Source organism: Magallana gigas, chromosome 10 (assembly GCF_963853765.1).
Source record: "Magallana gigas chromosome 10, xbMagGiga1.1, whole genome shotgun sequence".
Taxonomy (NCBI): Eukaryota; Metazoa; Mollusca; class Bivalvia; order Ostreida; family Ostreidae; genus Magallana; species Magallana gigas.
Genome location: NC_088862.1, coordinates 15,559,650 through 15,583,295, shown reverse-complemented (window position 1 = coordinate 15,583,295; position 23,646 = coordinate 15,559,650). Strand labels below are relative to the sequence as shown.

Sequence of the window (23,646 nt, the reverse complement as noted above, 5' to 3'; positions counted from 1 at the left end):
TTTCGCATGAAACCAGTGTCATTTTCAAAATAGATACGTTCTACTGAAAGTCCAAGCTCTTGTTAAATGGTTTTAAGTTTTAAAAAAAAGCGCTACCATTCAAATTCACTAGCTGTGTTAGGCCAAAGAGCAACATTATTGTCATTTTAATGACGTCTCGGTGAATGTCTTGAGTTTTCTTTCCATATTATTTAACTGTCTTATGCAAATGGCATAATTTCAATGTATATATACAGTATCCTTTATTTCTCCAAATCTTGCTCTTGTTTATAAGGTTGCCGATGAATATATTTTCAATATATCCACAATCTGAACTAGTCTTGTATAAACTAATTGTGCTATCTAGTATATTGATATATACATGTACTAGTAAAGGGTATTGCTTTTAGCATTATTATTTTTTGTACAGGAAATTTATCAGATAAGTGAAAATTATGCATTGAACAATCATACAAAATTTATAAACGAAGCATTTTACTATCGTTTGGAGTAAATTATTAAATTTCTGTGCAATGATAACCAATATAAAAGGTTTATTGTGCAATCTCAACCTCAGCTCTTTTGTCTGTATGTCTTCCAATTGTCTCTCTAGGGGGCTACAGTTCTGAATTTTAGCTAAAGTAGATAAGCACCATTCCATTATATTGCCCAAAAAAAAAATCATATCTAAGTTTTCGATGATTATGGAAAATCAATAGAATCATTGCAGATGACAAGTATCAGTAAAACTTGGGAAAACAATTTCATCTGTGATCAAAATGTGTTCAAAGTTTCATTTTTACCTGCAATATGTATGATTTCATGTATATAACAGTTCATAGGAAAAAATTCAATATACCTACAGAATTTATACTCATCAATAAACTGGGTTGGACAATTTACACTTTATAAACAGCTAAGCGGTGTACTAAAGATTGTAAACTGTATCAACGCAGATTATATGAGTATAACTTCTGTAGCTATTGAATTGTGTTCCTCATGATTCAAATTCTCTAACTTCAAGAACAGAAATTGAGACAACAAAAATTCATCAGTAACAAAAGATTGTACAAAATGTAAGAGCAACATTGTGTGGAATTGAAACGCCGTTTAGTGCGAGCGGTTGTGACATCATCAAAAAAGTTTATACAAGTGTAAACTTTTGAACCAGCCAATGAAATGGTATGTTACAACCATATTTTAAATCATATACCATTAAATCCATAGAATAAAGATTCTAGCATCTCTAAAGCAATGAAATCAAATAAAAAATGTATACATCTCCCAGATTTATTTATATACACATACATTATAAATACATTCAACATGTATCACCTAAATATGCACTTCACTACGTAAATAGTCAGTCCTATCACGGAGCCTGCACACAGGGCTATCAGCATGCGGACCTTCCAGTAGAGAAGGCTCTTAGACAGTTCTTTATGTAACTGAACCGTTTGGAGGTATGTGGTCTTCATGTCCTTAGAGTTATCTATGATGCGGGTACAAAGACCGCATTTTTCACTCAGTGGCATTTGGGCCTGGATTCGTATCTCCGCCGCTTCCTTGGAATACTGATTTCTGGCCATCAGTCTCTGTACTTGTTGCTCTTCTGAACTGGAAGGTAGAAAAAGTCTAAACATGTAATGTATACATAGATTTATAAACAAGATTTCATCAGTCATACAAATTTTTTTATTGATATATGTTACTCCTTAACCATGCTTGAAATCAATGTTTCTATAAACCAAAACTGACATACTGGTACTTCTATGCTTGTATGATAAATCCTCAATCATGATTAGGAGTGTAATGCTGCATTGTGACAATCAAGTCAGATTTTTTAAAAGTTATTTATGTACCTTAATATCTATTTTTTGAATTACATGTACTATATACTGCTTAAATCTTTTTTGCAAGGTTATATAATAAAATAAGATTATTTCACAAAACTTTTCCCCTTCTGCAAAATAAATATGACAAATGATGAAGAAGCAGAATAATTGAAATATTATTTACATGTATGTTAAAGGTCTGAACTATTTGCTTCGGTCTATCCCTTACAATCCAATATTAAGAAGCATATACTACTAGTCTAGTACATGCATGTACATAAAACTGCAGCCAAATGTCTGGTAAAATATTGAATTATTCATGAACAGAAGATTTATTTTTGATTGAAGAAGATTGTGGTTGTACCCCTTTAATAATTTACACAGAAGATTCTTCAAAGCAATTTACAGTGTATATGTCCTGATTTTGAGATACTAATTGTGCAATAGTCAACAAGTGTACCATGGTAATATTTATTCTCAGAGTCTGCATATAATCAAAACTGGAAAGATTTCTGTGCTAATGTTTTTTCTTTTAAAGAATCATTATTGTTCAATGAGGAATACATATATGCATGTTCGCTTCTCTTCATTAAAAGAACGTTATCAGTACTGGTACTAAGGACCAAAGACTGAAGAGGGTTTGATGGACGTGGCAATGTTTTAGACCATTGCAATGTTTTAGACCATTGCAATCAAAGGTACAGTTGTTTAAAATATAGAGCAAGAATTTTGGACACTATTTTGGGAATAAGGCCTAGTCTGACCCTTGAGATTAGGAATTTTAAGAAGACTTGAGTGTGAGCAAGCATATTATGTTAAAATAAAATTCTGTGTATTAAAAACATTCCTTCTACAGTACATGTATATTGATATACCTGCACTAATACAATAAAAACAAATTTATAATACATCTTATAAGTATTTAAGCTGGAGGAAATCAGAAAATAAAAATCTTACCAGTTCACCACTACTGTGTAACTCATAAAAGGAACCATCTTCTTGGATTCAAACAACAGTGGAAGATCTAGGATGATAAAATGCTGCCCTGGAAACAAATTGCATTGTGTGATCAGGAAATATACAATATAAAATGATACACCAATTCCCACTGGCAACTTGACCTTATAAATATTTCTTAATGCTGATAGATTATTTCTCATGGTAATCCTGATAATTTATTATCATTACAGTATGGACAATTGTTTATTGTTGACTTTTGTTCATAAAAATAAATATTAGTACACAAAAGTTGACTGCAAAAACAAATTCTTTTTAATTAACCAGGTGATGATTTTTAAATTTTTTGGTTTTGTTTCAAGTGGTTTTCATATATACCGGTAAATTGATAATCATGATAACTGCATGGCTAAGAAAAATAAATAAATGGAAAAATCTATAAGACTATAAATTTAAAAAGAATATTTTGTTTGTGTGACTAGTAAGGGTAATATACATTATCAGATTAATTAGTATTATAAATTTCATTGAACAATTTTAACATATATTTCTGCTGCAAGCCTTTAAAGTATCTTTATAAATAGACTCTGAATGTGAAAAATCTGACAATGTATATAAGCCAGACAAGGAAGTCAAATTCTCCATGTACACTATACGGCCATGTGCACTAACCTTTAAGATTGTTTGTTGGTCCTCTTCCAACTCAATTTTTAAACCTTGTTAATTCAAACTTAGGGTAGCTATACTTTGGAAAATTATTTTCATTATTTATTTTTTTGAAGCTGCATAAACTTTATAGGTATATTTTGGGAATATATTTTTTAATTTTTTTTAAGTTGCACAAAATATCTAAATAGAAACTAGATGTGCCATAACGCCATGAATGCCCCAAAGGCAACCAAAATTTCAAATGCCAAATTTAGTATAACATTTGCTTGATTGCAGAAGAAGTTATACATCCCTAAAAATTACTTGTTTCCTTTTAAGCTCAAGAAGCATAACTCTGTAAAAAATCATTGAGCTGGAATCACATTTAAACTCAACCTGTATATATATTCCTATGACACATCAGTCATCTATATATCTAATATAAGTTGAACTGAATGTGTGCAATGGTTGTTGAGATATTAATGAACAGAGTGATAGAAGGGCGGAAGGATGGAATGACAAAACAGGGTAATACTATACGGGCATAAAAATTAAACCTGACTACCAAGAATTGGATTTTAACAAAATATATATACTTGTACATTTTTTTGCTTTTAATGGTAATAAACTTATGAGTTGAGTTTATTTTATTTTTTTTGTCAGTTGATATGATGAGCTACATGTACTAATACAAGCAAGCATTCCTATAGAAGAGATTAAAATGTTTAATATGTAAAGTTATTAAATGGAGCACCCTTGCTTACCAAGGAGGAAGTTTTTTACAACTTTCCAAGCAATAGCTTTGTAAATCTCTGGATGGGTGATGGAATTCAATACTTTTCTTTTCTCTGCATCATTGAATATCACTTGTCCAAGTTTTTCACGGTTCAATTCTCCATTTGGTAGGAAAACATCACTGCCAAAATGTTGCCTAATTTTCTTCCATCCATTTGTTCCTGGCTGAACAACTGCAAAAAAGGAGATACATGTACATATAAAAACCCCTTCAATTCAATAGCTCTATACAAGGGTACCACTATCAGAGACATATATAACGTCGCTGTCGCTATATACAATGATTGGAAATACCATAATGGTTTTAATAATTTCCTGTTTAATATGGTTTAAATGTTTTGCAAAATTGAAATGGATTTTTTTATCAATTAGTCCATAGATGTTATTCAAACAGTTAATCCTAGCCATAAAAATTTTAGAACTTCGATTGCAATTGTGCCGAAAGAGCAACATTTTTAACAGTGATTTGTTTTAATGAATTGTTTTCAAATGAGTTCAAAGTAGGAAATTATTGCTGCAACTTTTTTTTTTTAACAAATGCTCAATGAAGAAAAAAGTATGACTGAGTATATAAATAAAACTACTGCAGGAAAGTATATAAAGCAATGTAGGTAATTCAAGTTTATACATAGCTAAATCTATAGTGATTGTATTGGACCTGCATAATTAAAAGAAATGTGAACAATTATATTGGCTGTGACCTGGGTTCAAAACAACCCATTTGGAATATAGCACTGAGCCATTGACTATTAATTCTCTTTCCGAAAGACAATAGCATAAATCCATGAAGGATGAAGGGTAAGGTAAAAAATCAATTCCTGTCATATATGGACATACAGTATCCTACTTTCGATTTTTATTCACACTGAAAAAATGGACAGTGTTTGCCTACCTTCTCTAGCTATAACGTCAGCATCGATCACCAAACACCCAAGGTCTTCCTTTAATATTCTAGCCACGGTACTTTTCCCCGAGGCGATTCCACCCGTAAGTCCCACTAGAAACATTGCAACGCGAACCCACCGGATGTTTTTTTCCTCTCTAATTCTACTTTCACTTTGTGGGTAAAGTCTAAAACCCCAGAAAAATAGTATATTTGATATCGGTACTTATTGCCAATAGAATAACTATCAAATCTATATCTTTATTTTATATTGGAAAATTCTTCAAATCCTTATAAAATGAACAATACATTTATTATTTGTTTAAAATATTAATAGTAAAATTATTTTTAAAAATTGTCATGTCACAAAAATCAATATTGTTCGTATTTTAGTGTATTCATTTAAAATGGCAGCGCCTATGACTTTACCTTCGCATCACTTAAAAGGAGAAGTAGCAGAAAACAGACCAGCTTATAGAGAGGGCAGAATACCCAAGGCTACAAAGGTGAAAACTTTACACTTTAATCACAAACCATAGGAAATAAAAACACTGGTTCTTTTCCTAACTAGAGTTGCATTAATACACCTAGATACATATGTATGACCAAAAATTAGTCTTGACTTTTACCCCATTTTATTTGTAACTAGAATACAGAAACCTAATTTGTAACAAATGTTATCAGTAACCACTGTAACATATCACTATAGTACATCAAAGTTTGTAAATCATTCATAATCAAGCATTGTATTTGTAACCAATGTAACCAATGTTACTCAGGTATAATACAAACAGAAAGGGGCAAAGTCAGGACTAATTTCTGGCCATATATGTAGGGTCCTGGGTTAGATTCCAGGTTCAGTCATATGATTAGTTTATTTTTTAATTTTTCCTGATTACTGACGAAAAACAATGTAAGGATAATTCTTAAGGCAATCCGAATAAATTGTTCATCTTCTTTGACATATTGTTTATCGTGCGTTTGATCACCATTGAATTTCGCTTTGCACTCCCTTTTGGGCTCTGTGTTCGCTCACCGTTTAGAAGCACTCACAAAATTTTGTTTGGTTGCATTCACCTTTCTTTCAGAATGCACTCGCTGTGCATTCAGGGGCGGTACGTAAAGTCTTTGCAAAAATGACATATAATTATATAGAATTTTCATCAAATTTTAAAAATTTTAAAGCAGCCTCCTGATAGAATTCATATTTTGAGTCATCACCTCTACTTTTACAATATAAAATATGCACCCTCAACTTTTTTATCATTGAAATGTGCTTCTCTTGATATTTGGTTGTATGGTATGTCAATTTTATGTCTGAACATTTCAGGTGTACACAGTTAATCAGGAATCAGCATACCTGGTTGTACAGGGGGTACCAGCTCTGGGAACCAGTCAAGAACTCATCCAGTTGTTTGCTGTTTATGGCGCAGTCCAGGAATACAGGATATTGGATGAGTTTCCGACGGCTGACAAATACAATGATGTATACCTCATCAAATTTCAGAAAATCCAGGCAGCAAGGTTGTAAACCAATTTTTTGGAAGCATTGCAGGGTTGTCTCTTAAAATTGAAGTAGATGGAAGAAATAAAAAAGTAGAAGGGGGTCTAGGGGTCTTGCTTATAGCTACATTGTGTTGAAATGCAATATAATAGCCGGGTAATCAAGGCATTATAGGCAGGGGAATTCCCACCTCTCGGGTCTTAGAGACAACCCTGCATTGAATAATAATTGATTTTGGAAAAAGTATTGATTGATTATAAACTTTGTATCTGTATCCTCTGCACACTTACATGTACTGTAGTGTGGCAATTTTTGGTTATCCAGAATATATATTTGTGAATTTGACAAATTAAAGAATAATTTTTTGCTAAAGATATTGAAACTAAATTTTCAAAAAAGTAATCTACACTGTTTGTCAGTGAATAACTGATTTTGTAAATTCTTTATTTCTACCAAAATTGACTGGCTTAGACCAATTGAAAGGAGTAATTTTTGTTTGTTTCACTGCACATTTTATTTTTGTTGTTGATTAAAATAAATTAATTCAAACTATCATCATGATCATTGAAAAAAGGAATAACACAGTTTTTTGAAGGAAAAAAAGAAAGAAAATTAAATAAGTCTGCATAGAAATAATTTTTTTTTCAACTCTTAATTGTAAGAAGACCTGACTGCGATATGATACATTTATTTGTAATGGTTGCCCTGAGCATGCTGAGCTACAAAAGACTTATTTTGTTAGCATTCCTTGGTCATTTTGTATTGGGATAATAGCAGCAAGTGAAACCGTTTTAACAAGAGCTTGGACTTTGGGCAGTACATTCAGACTCCGACTTGATGAAGGAGGGGCTGAACTGTGGTTATATGTCCAGTCATTGGCTAATAGATATGAATATATTTAACGCAATGAACCTCGCCCGACTTAATTCAGGGATGTATAATTCGTTGAAACAGCATCAATTTCACACAACAGAGGAGATCTTGACAAACAACTTTCCAGATTTGACAGTCTATGAATATTAATGAACTTCTCTTAACAAATTAGAAGAAAGGAGGTCAATATCTGACAGCTTGTGTTGATGAGCAAACTAGAGATTAGTAACATCCCATCGAAAGTCCAAGCTATCGTTAAAACAGTTATAGATATTTTACATTTTGTAAGTCTTAGATTGTTTGTAATCGTTGCAGGTTTGCCAAAAGGAAATTGGATGATTATTCATTTTATGGTGGCCTGCTGCATATAAGCTATGCTCCAGAGTTTGAAACCGTAGCAGAAACAAGAGATAAGTTACAGGAAAGGAGAAGAAACATAGCGACCAGGATAAGGAATCTAGGTATGAATGAATTGGTAAATTGCAAATTTTTACTGTGGTTCCTCCTAATGGGAGGCCAAGATCCCTTATTTTAGTGCCGTTTGGTAGCAGTTCACAATGTTTACCACAAGTCTCAATTTGCCTACTTGATAGTGAGTTACTAGTGTACCATTTAGTGCATGCAGGACTTTGTGTTCATATAAAGCAGGCCTTTGTGTTCACATAAAGAAACATTTTTAAAAATATTCTAATAAGTAAAATGCCAATACATGTATTGCCAAAGCAATAACTTAAAGAAATCTTTTCAAAGTGAGAAAATGCTGCAGCAGCTGTCCTTCACTTCAATGGAAGAGGAATAAATAATTTACTAAGTTAAATGCCAAAATTTTCACCCTCGTTAATTAACCTGTTGTACATTTATAGCAGAACAAGGTAAACTGGATGCATATGATTTCTACTTATTATTTTGTTTTGAAAGGAAAAGAAACTCAAAAGAACAAACCTGAACTTCAGGATGATCAGGGAGTTTCAGATGTTGGAGTCTCCAGGAATAATGATAGTCCACAAACTCAACAAACACGTGTTCAAATCAACACAGACCACCAAATACCAGAACCAGATTTCAGTGCAAGATTCCATAACCAGATTCCTGAACCAGATCCCAGATCCCGATCAGGCAGCAGGATCCCGCAGCATGATCCTAACCGTGCTCCAATTCCGGAGCTTGAGCCATGCTACCACCTCCCTCTTCCCCCAAAACAAGATTACGGTTTTAATCCAAATTTGCGCGCAAGGAAAAATTATGAATTTGCTCGCGTTCCATCCGCACATGCTACTTTACCTAGGGAAATGAGTGAAGATTCTAACAGTGACTTTCAACATCAAAAGGATAATCTGAAAGTAGCAATCCCAGAAAAAAATGCAAGTGAAAATGATACAGTCAAAATAGATGAAAAACAAAAGGATGTAAAGACAGTTAATGGATTAATAGTGAAAAATGTTCCTCAGCCAAGGTCTACCCCAAAATTCATTCCAAGACAGACACTGAATATTGCAAAAGGAAAGTTAAAACCAGAAGATGCAGAAAGGACGAAAGCTTCGGATGGTCTCCGAGAAGAACTACAGCGGAACACTTTTCTGCTTGGAAAGAAACAAGGACCAGAGACTCAAGAGGAGAGAAAGGAGAAGGTGACCACCAAGGAGGATGAATCTGTTCACCACACAGTGTCTCAGATCAGGAAAAGAGTTCAAGAGGTACATGTAAATATGTATATTCACCCTTGCTGCATAGCCCTCTCTGATTTTTTATCTGATTTTCTTTGTTTCTGTCTGTCTGTCTCTCTTTCTCTCTCTCTGAAATTGGACAAGGGCTCAATTATTGTAGCTTTTCTTACCGTACGCTTATTCATAATGAAAAATAATTTTAAGTTTGATTAGTTGTAGAAATGATTGTTGACCTTGAATGAATACAATTTCTTTATAATTATGAAATAGACGTTTTGAATGGAATGGTTTTATTAAAGTTTTTGAAATATTTCTTAGATACTTTAAAAGTTGAAGTTTTCAAAAAACAACCTATGAAGGATATGAACTAATTTACAGTGGTACACAATTCATGAGACTTTTTAAAAAAAATTAAGTTCAAGGTGCTTTATAAAGAAAATTGAAATTGATTTATGGGATTTTGATTTAATAGTGTGTAATATTATCTAAATATCTATATTTATTTATTACAGGTTTTTGATGTTGGGACATCTGAAAAGAAAAGAAAAACAGAGAAAAGTTAATAAATAAAATCAAAATCAATTAAAAAAAAATGTTCTGTTTTATCATTGTGTGATCTACCTTGAGCTGCTCAAATAGCCAATGTAGAAACAGAAATTTGTGTAGGGTTAATTAAAGATTAATAAGTTTTTAATTAGTTTATGCAGAAACCAGCCATTTTGGTCACAAATTGCATTTTTGTCACATTTTTGTCATGGTAACAGAGGCTGCAGAGAAAAAAAAATGATCTGAACATTTTAGTTTCGACCTCAAGAGATACCATTTGACAAGTTTGAAAAAATTCTAAGACATGCTTTGGCCACTCTAAAAAGAACTATTTTTAAATGTATCTAATAATGATTTGAAAATATCATTGCTGATTTCACTTCATTAATAAGTATTATAACAACAACTCAGTTAAACAAAATTTAAGATTGTTCTATTTGACTAAATTTGGAGAGGTGGGGGGGGGGGGGGGGGGTCTTTTAGTCTTGTAGAATATATGCTAAATATGTGCTAAAATAAATGTATAATTTTTCAATAAGAGGATCTTATTTCTACACTCTTTGGCAATGAAAGCTTTCAAAACAGTACCTGATGAATAAAATACTTCTTATTTTATTTGTCTAAAGTCTTATTTGATGTCTTTAAATGTTAATTTGATTATAGACTATTTATATCTGGGTTGTAAGGGGTTGGTGCTACTTTTTTTGAAAAACGCTGATCACATAAGCGTCGGAACCGTGGGTGGGGGGTTAGCCCCTACTTTTTTTGCAAAGTCCCTCCTTTCTTTTTTGCTTGTCAAGATTTTTGATAAGTCTAGCCCCCCCCCCCCCCCCCCCCCCCCCAATCACACCTTCAATTTGCTCCCGACGCCACTGGATCTATAATTTATTTATGTTAAAACCTCTTTGGGCCCACATTGAATTTAATCTTGTAAATTTTCTTCTGTAACTAACAAAAAATTAATCCGTGGGCAAAATTAATCGATGGTTTTTACAAAGCATGGCGGGCAAAGGAAAAATATAGTACTCTTGCAAACTTAGATATCTGTATTCCAAAAACTTTGCTTTTATACTCTAAAGAATTTGAAGATAAATTTCCTATTTTGTAAGTTGAGATAATATGTTATTGTTGTTGAACGAGATTTAAAAATCCCCACGTGATCCAGGTGTGTATATTAAAAAAACCATACAAACAAGGAAGAGTAAATATCTGCAAACGCCTTGTTGGATTTTTAAGAGATTTGTAATTTTGATCTTGAATTCAATGATTAAAGATTTATTGTGTATAAAAATCTCTAAAAGGAATTATAGATAAGAAAAAAAACTTTTTAGTATATGTTATTACTGATAGTGTTGCATAAATGTTTGGAATATTTGAAATAATGTTGAATTTTGAAAATGATATCCTCTTGCTACTACAAGTAATATACAATCTTAAAAATTTAATGCCATCTTATCAACCGTTTTTGTTTTCTCCAGATTTAAACCTTTATACACCACTGAAAGTTTAAAAAAGAAAAAAAAAATCAAAATAATGGACCCTTGTACATGCAACAGTGCTCATAATGTCCCACGTTGTCATGTTTGTGAGACACCTGTCCCTCCACTTTACTGTGACACCTGTCGCATCAACCTTTGTAAGACCTGCGTGGGAGAACATCACTTGGATGAATCCAAACTTCACATAGTGGTACCAGTCAAACATCGAAAATCGATTCCACGTTATCCTAAATGTCCAGAACATATCGCAAAAGTGTGTGAACTTCATTGCAAATTATGTAACGTTTCTGTTTGTGTGCAGTGTGTTTCTTCCAAGAAACATATGGCTCACGATGTTGTTGATATACGCAGTTTTTTTGAAGGCACATGACTAAAGCTTTACAATCTGATTTAAAAGAATTCGGAGAAATGATTTATCCTAAATATCAAGAGATTGCATCAACTATCCCAGTTCAGAGGGCCGATTTACAAAGAAACACCGAGAAATTGATATCAGATCTTGATATGCGGGGAGAAGAATTGCACAGAGAAATTGACAACATCATCAGAAAACTGAGTCCGAACATTTGGCTTTCCTTAAGAAACAAGAAGATGAAATAAATCAAACCATTTTAGAAATGACATATAACATTGGCGAACTGAAGAAGTTATTGGACTCCAATGATATTTGCCTTCTTTCAACGTACACATCAAAAAATGAAGAATTCAGTGTATTGCCTCCAAAATTCATTGCTACTTTACTAAGCTTCTCTTCTCCAAAAATCGACACGGAACAACTACTTCAACAGTTTGGTTCTCTGACAGCACTCTCAAGATCACCAGAATGCATTTTACTGGATAATTCGGATCAGAAGGTTGCCCATTCCAAAGCTAAAGCTCAACCTAAAGCTAAAGCTAAAGTTGGCTTATTGATGATGATGGTGAATTTCTAGGGTTTGAACATGAACATTAACTTTGTTTCGTTTGAATCTACATTGTATTGATATTGACATTCATGAAAATCAATATGAAATTTTTAAAATAAATATATGATAAAATTAATAGCAGAGGGATATTACACCTTAGCTAAAATTTTTTTTCGAACTAGCGTAATGCTTTTTTATTCACTATTTTTATCTTTATTTATATAAAAGTTTCCATAGTTTCAGTCTTCTTTGTTACGTGTCTCAAATAAGAAGAATGGAACACCGCTAATATGAACGATCTTTACACCTCATTAGCTTCCTTTTACATTAAAAAATATTGAAAGTATTTACATGTATATGAAATTCCTTTCTTGAGCGTATCTATTTCATAGTAGCCATAATTCATAGTGCAGCTACCTTTGTAGAAGTTTAATGAAAATGGATAACTCTGGTCATTTATTCGAATAAAAATATATTTTTAATTTAAAAATTATTATCCTACCTGTCCAATACTTAAAACTTCCTTTAGTTATCATATATCTTTGTAAAAAACTTTCAGACTTTATTTGGATACACACATGAAGCTGATAATGAAAATTGACTCCTTTTCAAAGTAGATTATTTTGTTATTGTTATAGGACAGAATCCCAATGCTCTGTCAGTTTGACTAATGTATTCCGTACTTGAATAATTCAATATTTAATCTACTACTGGTATTTACATGGGCAATTTTGAAATTGAACAACCGTTGTAAATGGAACGCAATAGCTGCCTTATGTATATATTTTATGTGAAGATGGTGCTTTTTTTATATTATGCTGTGGTTATTTCATGTGAAGATGGTGCTTTATAACTAGTATATGACGATGGTGCTTTATTGTATAAAGATGATGCTTTTTTATGTGATGGTGCTTTTTAATGTGAAGGTGTTCATTAGGAACTCCTCTTATTTTTGAATACTAAGTTTACCATTTATTATCTCGAAATTTTGAAAGTAAAACAAAAAAAAGATGCAATTAAAATCCATTTGATACACCTTTTCTAGTTGATCCTCTTTTTTTTTTTTATCATACTGTTGTAATTAGTATAAAAGCTAATGAGATGATCTGTGTACGACTTTATCTCAACCGAACTTACATCTATTAAGTAACAACTAAATAGTATTACAATACTTAAAGCCTATTTACGTTATCCTGAACATTGAAGGGTAGAAAATAAAAATTATTAATTACATGTGTTTAAGCGATGAACATGTTATTCGATGAGGCGTAAATACTCTAGCAATCTGATTAAAATAAGATCTTTGATCCGCTCTTAATTTTGTTATTGTCACTGCCATGCTCGTTCCTCTCAAAACTAAGTGGCAGGTTGGAGGAAGAGATCACATTCCGAGTGGTTTAAAAAAAAAAGCGGATCGAGGAATTGATTTTAAACAGATTGGTGCTCTAGTTGATAGGATTTGACTTGAAGAGAAAATAAGGGAAAGTCACAGGAAAAGGTCTACTATACTATAATATAGCTCAAAGAAGCCCCTTTTATGGATGTTGAAGGCGAATATAAAATGTCAAGAAATCTATATATGATAAAGCACCACATTCACATAGATAAGTACCACCTTCATATAATAAAGCACGATATTCATATAATAAAGCACCATCTTCATATAAAAAAAACACCATTTTCATATAAAAAAGCACCATCTTCATATTAAAAAAGCACCACCTTCATATAATAAAGCACCATCTTCATATAATAAAGCACCATTTTCACATGAAATAACCACAGCATAATATAATAAAGCACCACCTTCATATAATAAAACACCATCTTCATATAATAAAGCACCATCTTCATATAATAAAGCACCATCTTCATATAATAAAACACCATCTTCATATAAAAAGCACCATCGTCATATAATAAGGCAACATCTTCATATAAAAAAGCACCATTTTCATATAATAAAGCACCATCTTCATATAATAAAGCACCATCTTCACGTGAAATAACCCCATCATAATATAATAAAGCACCACCGTCTTATGAAATAGCCACATAAGGCAGCTATGACGTTCCATAGTTGTAATCTAATCTATACAGAAAGCAGTTGCACTCGTATTAAAAAAGCACCACCTTCATATAATAAAGCACCATCTTCATATAATAAAGCACCATTTTCACATGAAATAACCACAGCATAATATAATAAAGCACCACCTTCATATAATAAAACACCACCTTCATATAATAAAGCACCATCTTCATATAATAAAGCACCATTTTCACATGAAATAACCACAGCATAATATAATAAAGCACCACCTTCATATAATAAAACACCATCTTCTTATAATAAAGCACCATCTTCATATAATAAAGCACCATCTTCATATAATAAAGCACAATCTTCATATAATAAAACACCATCTTCATATAAAAAGCACCATCGTCATATAATAAGGCACCATCTTCATATAAAAAAGCACCATTTTCATATAATAAAGCAACATCTTCATAATAAAGCACCATCTTCACGTGAAATAACCACATCATAATATAATAAAGCACCACCGTCTTATGAAATAGCCACATAAGGCAGCTATGACGTTCCATAGTTGTCATCTAATCTATACAGAAAGCAGTTGCACTCGTATATATTATCATGGTTTCTCATGTGAGTCACTCAATTCAGGGATCATTCACGATATCAGAATTATTATTAAAATATATCTTTTTTAATATGACCCTTTTCTTTCAAAATTCTCGCCTATATTTACATTTAAATCTCCATAACGTAAAAAAATAAACCACGTGATCCCATACAAGGTGTAGCAAACAAGGAAGAGTAAATATCTGCAAAACGCCATGTTTGATTTTTCAGAGGTTTGTAATATATAGCTTGAATTCAATGACTCGTAGTTTTTCTGCTTAGAAATGAAGTATTATACATAAGGAAATCTTGTTTAGTATATATAGATATAATTACAGGTAGTAGTACATAACAAATAAGAATGTTTAGAATATTCTTTATCCCACAAAATACATGTACGTAAAAATAGGTCACATTGTTGTTGAATATTAAAAATATTACCCTGATAAAATACTATCTTGACCGTAAAACTAAAACCATATTGTCAACAATGTACTGTTTTTTCCTTCAGATTTGATTTGAACCTTTCAATTTTGCAAATTAACAAGGTTCACAAACCATGGACCTCCGTAACAGCGCCCAGGATGTCATACGATGTGACCTGTGTGAGATACCTTTACCCCCACTATACTGTGTCATCTGCCACATTAACCTCTGTAAGGTCTGTGTGGGGGAACATCTCTTGGATGAATCCAAACTTCACATAGTGGTACCATTCAAACATCGGCAATCGACTCCAAGTTATCCCAAATGCCAAGAACATACCACAAAACTTTGTGAACTACACTGCGAGCAATGTGGCATTCCTGTTTGTGTACAATGTGTTTCTTCCAAGAAACATAAGGCTCATGATGTTGAAGATATTTTGAGTTATTTGGAGGGCAGAAATAAAGCCTTACAAGCAGATTTAGAAGAGTTAGGAAAATTAATTTATCCAAAATATCAAGAGATTGCATCATCTTTCCCGGCTCAGAGGGTGGATTTACAAAGAAACACCGAAGAATTGATATCAGCTGTCAATAAGCGGGGAGACGATTGGCACAGAGAAATAGACAACATCATCAGAAAACTGAAATCGGATATTAAAGAAACGGAATCCGAACATTTGGCTTTCCTAAAAAAACAAGAAGATGAAATAAATCAAACCATTTTAGAAATTACACATAACATTGGTGAACTGAAGGAGTTATTGGACTCCAATGATATCTACCTTCTTTCAACGTACAAATCAAAAAATTCAGAACTCAGTAAATTGCCTCCAAAATTCATTTTTACCTTTCCATGCTTCTCTTCTCAAAGAATCGACACAGAACAACTACTTCGACAGTTTGGTTCTCTGACACCACTCTCGAGATCACCGGAATGCATTTCACTGGATGATTTAGATCAGAGGATTGCCCATTCCACAACTGATGTTGGCTTATTTGATTATGATGATGAATTCGATACGAGGAATTGTGCGTTAGAAAGAGTTGAAAGGTGCTCAAATATAGAGGATAATATACTAATATGTTAAAATAATAGACTCGAATTTTTGGGCTTTAATACCGAGAAATCGGAAGAGTACTGGCTTTTGTTTTATATATTATTAACATCATTGGTACTTGGAGATTACCAATTTGTTTTTATTTTTTCTCAATCAGGCTTCGCTAATTAATAATCAACGAACATTCCTTTAAAAAATCTGGAAATCGTGTGAATTTTTCGGATTTTACAATCTTCCGCATGCGCGTAACATTCACGCTAAATTACAGGATGCTCTTTAGTTTATGTTTCCACAATATCTCATTTGCATGGATAAACTAAAAAAAATGATACAAATACGTGTAAATTTTGATTTAAAATTTGCTATATATATTCTGTTCATGAAAGAAAATACGGGAGATAACTCTAACTCAGTTCGTTTAATGTCAACATTGTGCCACGGTGCAAATTTGATGTATCTATTTCGTAAATGTCGACCTCAAATGTCCAATGCCAACCCGTGTACGCACGGGTCAAAGTCTAGTTATTCATAAAGCAAAAGAAGCAACTGTCAGAGAATACCGCAATTTCTTAATGTTAAAATTTCTTCTTTTTTATGGAAAGATAATTTCCTGTAGTTATCATTTTATCATTCAATGGCGAATCCTTTTATATATCCTAAAATACATGCATTGTCAAGAAAAAAAGACAAAAGCGTAAAAAGAAATAAACATTGGAAGATCGAGTTTTTGCAGAAATATGGAGAAAGTTATGTACATCTTGATCAGCCTATTTTTTCTGTAAAAATTAATGTGCAAAGAAGTACACTACCACTTATATCACATTTTACTCTGTCATTGTAATTATTTAAAAAAGAAGAAGAAAGAATTATAATTGGTCTCTTTCAACCTCATGCTCTCTCTGAACAAAGCTGATTTGCGTATAGACATGCGTCTTGCGCTTTTAATAGCTCCGCACAGGTACTCATTATTTTCAAATTACATTTATAACCAACTGCCTTTGGCTACCCGTTTTAATCTGTGGGTCGTGTTCAGAGGCTACGAAAAATGAAATATAAACAATATTCATGTAAGACCGATTATGAGTTATATAATTTATCGATTTTATGGTTAGCTTCGTTTTTTTTCATTTTATCTCTCTGTAATAGTCTTGTATATAATTGTCATGTCTACATACAGTAATTGAATCAATCTAATTAGCATGAATTCTAGGTTGTTTGTATTCTTTCGAAAGCTGTAATATTTATGTTTGTGACTAGAAAAATTATCGATTTGTTTCAATCATGTTCATCATATTAAGTACCCAAATTCGTAAATGAAAATGAAGTAGAGGAATATGCTGTTGAAAATTGAGGATTGTACTTGAGTGTCAAATCAAAATTAAAATAGATTAAAAACTAGATCTCGTTACGAGTAACGAGTAGGTCTTCCGTCCGATTTTGTTTTCATATGATACGATGAAATATCGATATTCTCTGCCAAATCTGCGATCTTGGTGAATCTAGGTTTTTTTGTCTCGAGACCGAAAACGGACGAACAAAAGAGGTTTATGAGAATAAAAGCTAGGTTTTTTTTATACATTTGTTTAGTGTACACCACTGTTAATCATGGAAGATGAAACACCAAAGATAATCAGTTAAACCTGTGAAAAAAAATGGTTTGAACTCTTCTGGTGAGTACTGGAAGTGACGGTTGACAGAAGAAATTCCGTTAAATATATCTTCAATCGATTGTCTATCATTTATAAAAGTTTGTGTCTCAATCACTTACAGTGACTAAAATCTCGCGGGTATCAATTTTGTAAAAAGGCTAGGTACCAAAGATATTTGAAATCTTGATTGTTTTCAAGTTATCTGTAATATAGTTTACGAGTGTCTTGGCCCCTAATTTAAGGGGCCAGCCCCTTTTTCTTGAGTTCAATCGAAAGGTCTCACGAATACTAACATTTTTTGTTCTTACACCCATCTAAAATTGTTGTTCATTTTTTAGATACAAATGATTGAATATTTACGGGCCAGCCCTCTAGATCCTTAATGGGGACAGACTTTAGAGTTTTGATTAGTGGAATCGATTAGAATCATCAATGCAAATATTTTTTTTTCTACATTGCCTAACAAAATATGTCTCCTTCTCTAGATATATTGCATCAAAGTTTAAGTACGTTGGCCCCTTAAAATCCCTAATTACGTCATAAATGGGTGTGAAAATGATTTTACCTGATAAATATTGCTACAATCAACAACTTTGCTTCTATATTGCATTACAAAATTTTGATCATTTTTAAGTTATTTGTAATAGAGTTTACGAGTGTCTTGGTCCCTAATTTAAGGGGCCAGCCCCTTTTTCTTGATTTTGTTGGAAAGAACGTTTAATTATCTACTATTTTTGTTATATATGTCTTAACAAAATATCAACTGATAAAAAGATACAGATGAAAACGTATGAACATTTTGAATGAACATTCGTACTCAATTTTTGAGCCCAGGCGAGCTCCAAGAAATGGCGCCACTGGCGTAAAACAACATAATAGTGCACAACTTCAAACTATAGACTACCTATCCTGAAAATTTCATAGTCATATCTCTGATAGTTTCTGAGATCAGCTCTGCACAAAATAGGTCGTGAAAATGTGCAAAATGGCCGATAAATCGGTACCGGAAGTGCCGACAGGAAAAATCTCAAAAACGTATGAAGTTTAAATCAAGTCCCATCTTCTGTGAAAAAATGATTGAAATCGGTCGAATAGTTTTCGAGAAATCGCGTGCACAAAATTTGTGGAAAAAAATAATAATAACTAGATACGATCTCGTTACGAGTAACGAGTAGGTCTTCCTTGCGATTTCTGTTTTAAATCATACCATGAATAATCCATACAATTCTAGAATTATTCCCCCCCCCCTACTTTCAGATAATGTATACAAATCCATTATTACGTAATAAATGGGTGTGGCAATGAGTTTTCCAGATAGATATTGCTATAATTAACAACTTTGCTTTTATAATGCATTACGAAATCTTAATCGTTTTTATGTAATTTGTAATAGACTTTACGAGTTTCTTGCCCCCCCCCCCAAAAAAAGGGGCCAGCCCCTTTTTCTTGATTTCTTTGAAAAGGTCTTAAGAATACTAACAATTTTTGTTCTTACACCCATCTAAAATTGTTGATCATTTTTGAGATACAAATGTATGAATATTTTAGGAGCCAATCCTCTAGATCCTTAATGGGGACAGGAATTCGTGTTTTGATAAGTGGAATCGATTTAAATCATAAATTCAAACATTTTCTCTTCTATCATGTCTAACAAAATATGTCTACTTCTCTAGTTATATTGCGTCAAAGTTTTAAGTACTTTGGCCCCTAAAAATCCCTAATTACGTAATAAATGGGCGTGGCAATAATTTTTTCTAATAGATATTGGTACGATCAACAACTTTGCTTCTATATTGCATTACAAAATCTTTATCGTTTTTAAGTTATTTGTAATAGAGTTTAAGAGTGCCTTGGCCCCTTAATAAAGGGGCCAGTCCCTTTTTATTGATTTTGTTGGAAAGAACTTTTGATTCTCTACCACTTTTGTTATATATGTCTTAACAAAATATCAACTGATAAAAAGATATAAATCAAAACGTGTGAAAATTTTGATTGAAAATTCGTGCCCAATTTTCGTGCCCAGGCGAGCTCCAAGAAATGGCGCAACAGGCATTAAACAACTACATGCTGCACAACTTCAAACTTTAGTCTACCTATCCTGAAAATTTCATATTCATATCTCTTATGGTTTCCGAGTTTATAGCTGCACAAAATGGGTCGTCAAAAATTACAAAATGGCCGACAATTCGGTACCGGAAGTGACTACGAAAAAATTAAGAAAAATGTATGAAGTTTAGATCACGCCCAACCATCTGTGAAAAAATGGTTGAGATCGGTCGAATAGATTTCGAGAAATCTCGTGCACAAAATTTGGAAAAAAAAAATAATAATAATAACTAGATCTCGTTACGAGTAACGAGTAGGTCTTCCGTCCGATTTTGTTTTCATATGATACGATGAAATATCGATATTCTCTGCCAAATCTGCGATCTTGGTGAATCTAGGTTTTTGGTCTCGAGTCCGAAACGGACGAACAAAAGAGGTTTATGAAAATAAAAGCTAGGTTTTTTTTATACATTTGTTTAGTGTACGCCACTTTTAATCATGGAAGAGAAGATGAAACACCAAAGATAATCAGTTAAACTTGTGAAAAAAATGAATTGTTTGAACTCTTCTGGTGAGTACCGGAAGTGACGGTTGACAAAAGATAACCCGTTAAATATATCTTCAATCGATTGTCTATCATTTATAAAAGTTTGTGTCTCAATCACTTACAGTGACTAAAATCTCGCTGGTATTAATTTTGTAAAAAGGCTAGGTACCAAAGATATTTGAAATCTTGATTGTTTTCAAGTTATCTGTAATATAGTTTACGAGTGTCTTGGTCCCTCATTTAAGGGGCCAGCCCCTTTTTCTTGAGTTCAATCGAAAGGTCTCACGAATACTAACATTTTTTGTTCTTACACCCATCTAAAATTGTTGTTCATTTTTGAGGTACAAATGATTGAATATTTTAGGGGCCAGCCCTCTAGATCCTTAATGGGGACAGACTTTAGAGTTTTGATTAGTGGAATCGATTAGAATCATCAATGCAAACATTTTCTTTTCTACATTGCCTAACAAAATATGTCTCCTTCTCTAGATATATTGCATCAAAGTTTAAGTACTTTGGCCCCTTAAAATCCCTAATTACGTCATAAATGGATGTGAAAATGATTTTACCTGATAAATATTGCTACAATCAACAACTTTGCTTCTATATTGCATTTCAAAATTTTGATCGTTTTTAAGTTATTTGTAATAGAGTTTACGAGTGTCTTGGCCCCTAATTTAAGGGGCCAGCCCCTTTTTCTTGATTTTGTTGGAAAGAACGTTTAATTATCTACTCCTTTTGTAATATATGTCTTAACAAAATATCAACTGATAAAAAGATACAGATGAAAACGTATAAAAATTTTGAATGAAAATTCGTTATCAATTTTCGAGCCCAGGCGAGCTCCAAGAAATAGCGCCACTGGCGTAAAACAACATAATAGTGCACAACTTCAAACTATCGACTACCTATCCTGAAAATTTCATAGTCATATCTCTGATAGTTTCTGAGATCAGCTCTGCACAAAATAGGTCGTGAAAATGTGCAAAATGGCCGATAAATCGGTACCGGAAGTGACGACAGGAAAAATCTCAAAAACGTATGAAGTTTACATCAAGTCCCATCTTCTGTGAAAAAATGATTGAAATCGGTCGAATAGTTTTCGAGAAATCGCGTGCACAAAATTTGTGGAAAAAAATAATAATAATAATAATAATAAGAAATCGTACGAAAACTATAAGGTCTTCCGTTGGAAACGGAAGACCTTAATAAGAAACAGTACGAAAACAATAAGGTCTTCCGCTGGAAACGGAAGACCTTAATAAGAAATCGTACGAAAACTATAAGGTCTTCCGTTGGAAACGGAAGACCTTAATTATGACGTATTGTAAATACTTAGATTTCTACACCAGTCCAGCAAATAAAAAACTAGACTGAATTGATTGATTTATATTGTAACCATGTACATGCATTCCGATATTCTTAATAAAACATGTTTTGAGATATAATTATAGTAAAACAGCAATGAAACACGAAGAGTTAACTATAAATAAAATACTTAATACATATTATAAGGCTCAATATAATAATTCGAAAAAATGATCATTTGATTGTCTTTTTTTCCGTTCAACTGTTGAAACACAATAAAAAATGACAAAAAACCTTAAAATTGTTTTACTAAATAAATCCAAGATATAAATATCAATCCGTCTTTATTTGTGTGTATATTTTGTTGAATTTAGAACCGGCTCATTATACAAATTCATCGATACAGAGCAATTTTCAACAGAACTAGAGTCTTTTTTCAACACCTTTGTTCTCAATATTAAACATGCGTTTGAACAAGACCAATGGTGAAAACGTATTTGTAAAAGATATAGTAAAAAAAGAAAAATTTATTTGTGAAATTTGATAGTGGTAGGTTTTATTAATGTACACAAATTTCGAACATACACTCATCAAAAACTTCTAAGTGTTCACCCAGTATAATATATTTACTTTGTTATACTTTCATGTTAAATACTGAAATCTGATTGGTTAAGACGCAGTTAATAATATTTTCTATTACCCTCAGCGTTAGCAACACACTTAGCAACAGGTAACATTAAAAAATGTTACATGCGCGAAAATTATGCGCTTACGGTTCGCTGTAGAATTCACGTTATTCCTATATAAAAGCAGTAAAATTTTCTTAAAAATTAAGACATTCATTATAACAAAATAAATAGTGCCTGTTTGGGAGGGTAACAGTTGAAATTGACACCCCTCGAAAACCATTGTCAACCTCCGCTTCGCGTCGGTTGACAATGGTTTTCTCGGGGTGTCAATTTCAACTGTTACCCTCCCAAACAGGCACTATTTATATAATATGAAATAAGCACACTTTTATATGTCTTGTCGTCGGAGAGACTGATTTCCACTTAACTTTCAAATAGTTAAAAACAATGCATTGACCTTGACCTCAGATTGAGACCCGATACCTTGATCTTTGCCAAACATCACAAACACTTCCGGTTGAATTGGATTTCGGTCAGTGATTTTAGATTGCTTTAAGTTGATGATGGAAATGACATTACACTTATGAAAGAAAAAATATATTTTAAAATAACGTTTCCTTCGAATTGCTTATTCAAAACATTGTTGAGAACCAAATAAACAGCAAATTTAAAATGAGTGTAATGTATCGTAAACAACATTGCAGACACCAATATTCGAACTGTTTTTTTAAAAATCATTTTGACCATATTAAGTGGGTTTTTTTCAACAAATCACCAAAAACTAATATCACTCACAAAGAATTGCCAGTCACGCTACTAAAAATCCCAGTTTAATGTTTTGACGTTTTGTCAAGGGTAACTGAAATCGTTATCTTATTTTTCTGTGGGGCATGCCTATTTACTTATACTCCAATTCTATTGTTTAAACATACACAACGTTATCGACTTATATATGTATGCACAATCAGTCTTTTTCTTACAAGTAAATCAATGCCAAGATCTTAGACAAGCAGGTACCAGTTAATAGAAGGATAATTGCCAACTTGAATTCGCCATATTGAATCAACTGGTTTAGTCTAGAAAAAATGTAAAGTTGATCACAATGTTGAATCAAAAGGTTAGTTGCTATGTAATTTATGCTACTTTATTAAATATATAGTAATTATCATTTGCCAAACGACTTAGATACTTATCTTTTAATACTAAGTAAACTAGATTGTCAACAAAATTAATCAGCAGATAT

The 23,646-nt window shown here is 32.5% G+C and overlaps 3 protein-coding genes across 4 annotated transcripts; 2 read left to right on the top strand and 1 right to left on the bottom strand.

The window, feature by feature from the left end:
- Window positions 1-1,257: 1,257 nt before the first annotated feature.
- Window positions 1,258-5,288, bottom strand: LOC105326788 (dephospho-CoA kinase domain-containing protein). The gene is made up of 4 exons (XM_066072985.1): window positions 5,107-5,288; window positions 4,184-4,387; window positions 2,772-2,859; window positions 1,258-1,596 (listed from the first exon to the last, which is right to left on the bottom strand). Exons 1-4 carry the CDS (start codon window positions 5,219-5,221, stop codon window positions 1,311-1,313), a joined length of 693 nt encoding a protein of 230 aa, XP_065929057.1. The 5' UTR covers window positions 5,222-5,288; the 3' UTR covers window positions 1,258-1,310.
- LOC105326800 (uncharacterized) lies at window positions 3,869-9,807 on the top strand. The gene is made up of 6 exons (XM_011426979.4): window positions 3,869-3,947; window positions 5,491-5,603; window positions 6,428-6,621; window positions 7,790-7,935; window positions 8,393-9,168; window positions 9,651-9,807. The coding sequence occupies exons 1-6, from the start codon at window positions 3,875-3,877 to the stop codon at window positions 9,699-9,701; spliced, it is 1,353 nt and encodes a 450-aa protein (XP_011425281.4). The 5' UTR covers window positions 3,869-3,874; the 3' UTR covers window positions 9,702-9,807.
- Window positions 9,808-14,790: 4,983 nt separating this feature from the next.
- LOC105326786 (E3 ubiquitin-protein ligase TRIM9) lies at window positions 14,791-17,789 on the top strand. Of its 2 annotated transcripts, none has more exons than XM_066072984.1 (2): window positions 14,791-14,971; window positions 15,287-17,789. In XM_066072984.1, the coding sequence occupies exon 2, from the start codon at window positions 15,298-15,300 to the stop codon at window positions 16,252-16,254; it is 957 nt and encodes a 318-aa protein (XP_065929056.1). In that variant the 5' UTR covers window positions 14,791-14,971; window positions 15,287-15,297; the 3' UTR covers window positions 16,255-17,789. The 2 variants fall into 2 exon arrangements, with proteins under 2 accessions (XP_065929056.1, XP_011425264.3); XM_011426962.4 differs by having other exon boundaries at window positions 14,792-14,971; window positions 15,250-17,788.
- Window positions 17,790-23,646: the final 5,857 nt, after the last annotated feature.

What these genes read in the sequence shown, in the direction of transcription:
- LOC105326786 (XM_066072984.1), top strand. Translation starts at nt 15,298, where the DNA reads ATGGACCTCCGTAACAGCGCCCAGGATGTCATACGATGTGACCTGTGT.
- LOC105326800 (XM_011426979.4), top strand. Translation starts at nt 3,875, where the DNA reads ATGTGTGCAATGGTTGTTGAGATATTAATGAACAGAGTGATAGAAGGG. An exon ending in GGATGGAATGACAAAACAGG is followed by an intron (nt 3,948 to 5,490) that starts GTAATACTATAC and finishes TTCGTATTTTAG; the next exon opens with TGTATTCATTTAAAATGGCA. An exon ending in GAATACCCAAGGCTACAAAG is followed by an intron (nt 5,604 to 6,427) that starts GTGAAAACTTTA and finishes TGAACATTTCAG; the next exon opens with GTGTACACAGTTAATCAGGA.
- LOC105326788 (XM_066072985.1), bottom strand. Translation starts at nt 5,221, where the DNA reads ATGTTTCTAGTGGGACTTACGGGTGGAATCGCCTCGGGGAAAAGTACC. An exon ending in TGTAAAAAACTTCCTCCTTG is followed by an intron (nt 2,860 to 4,183) that starts GTAAGCAAGGGT and finishes ATTTGTTTCCAG; the next exon opens with GGCAGCATTTTATCATCCTA. An exon ending in TACACAGTAGTGGTGAACTG is followed by an intron (nt 1,597 to 2,771) that starts GTAAGATTTTTA and finishes TCTACCTTCCAG; the next exon opens with TTCAGAAGAGCAACAAGTAC.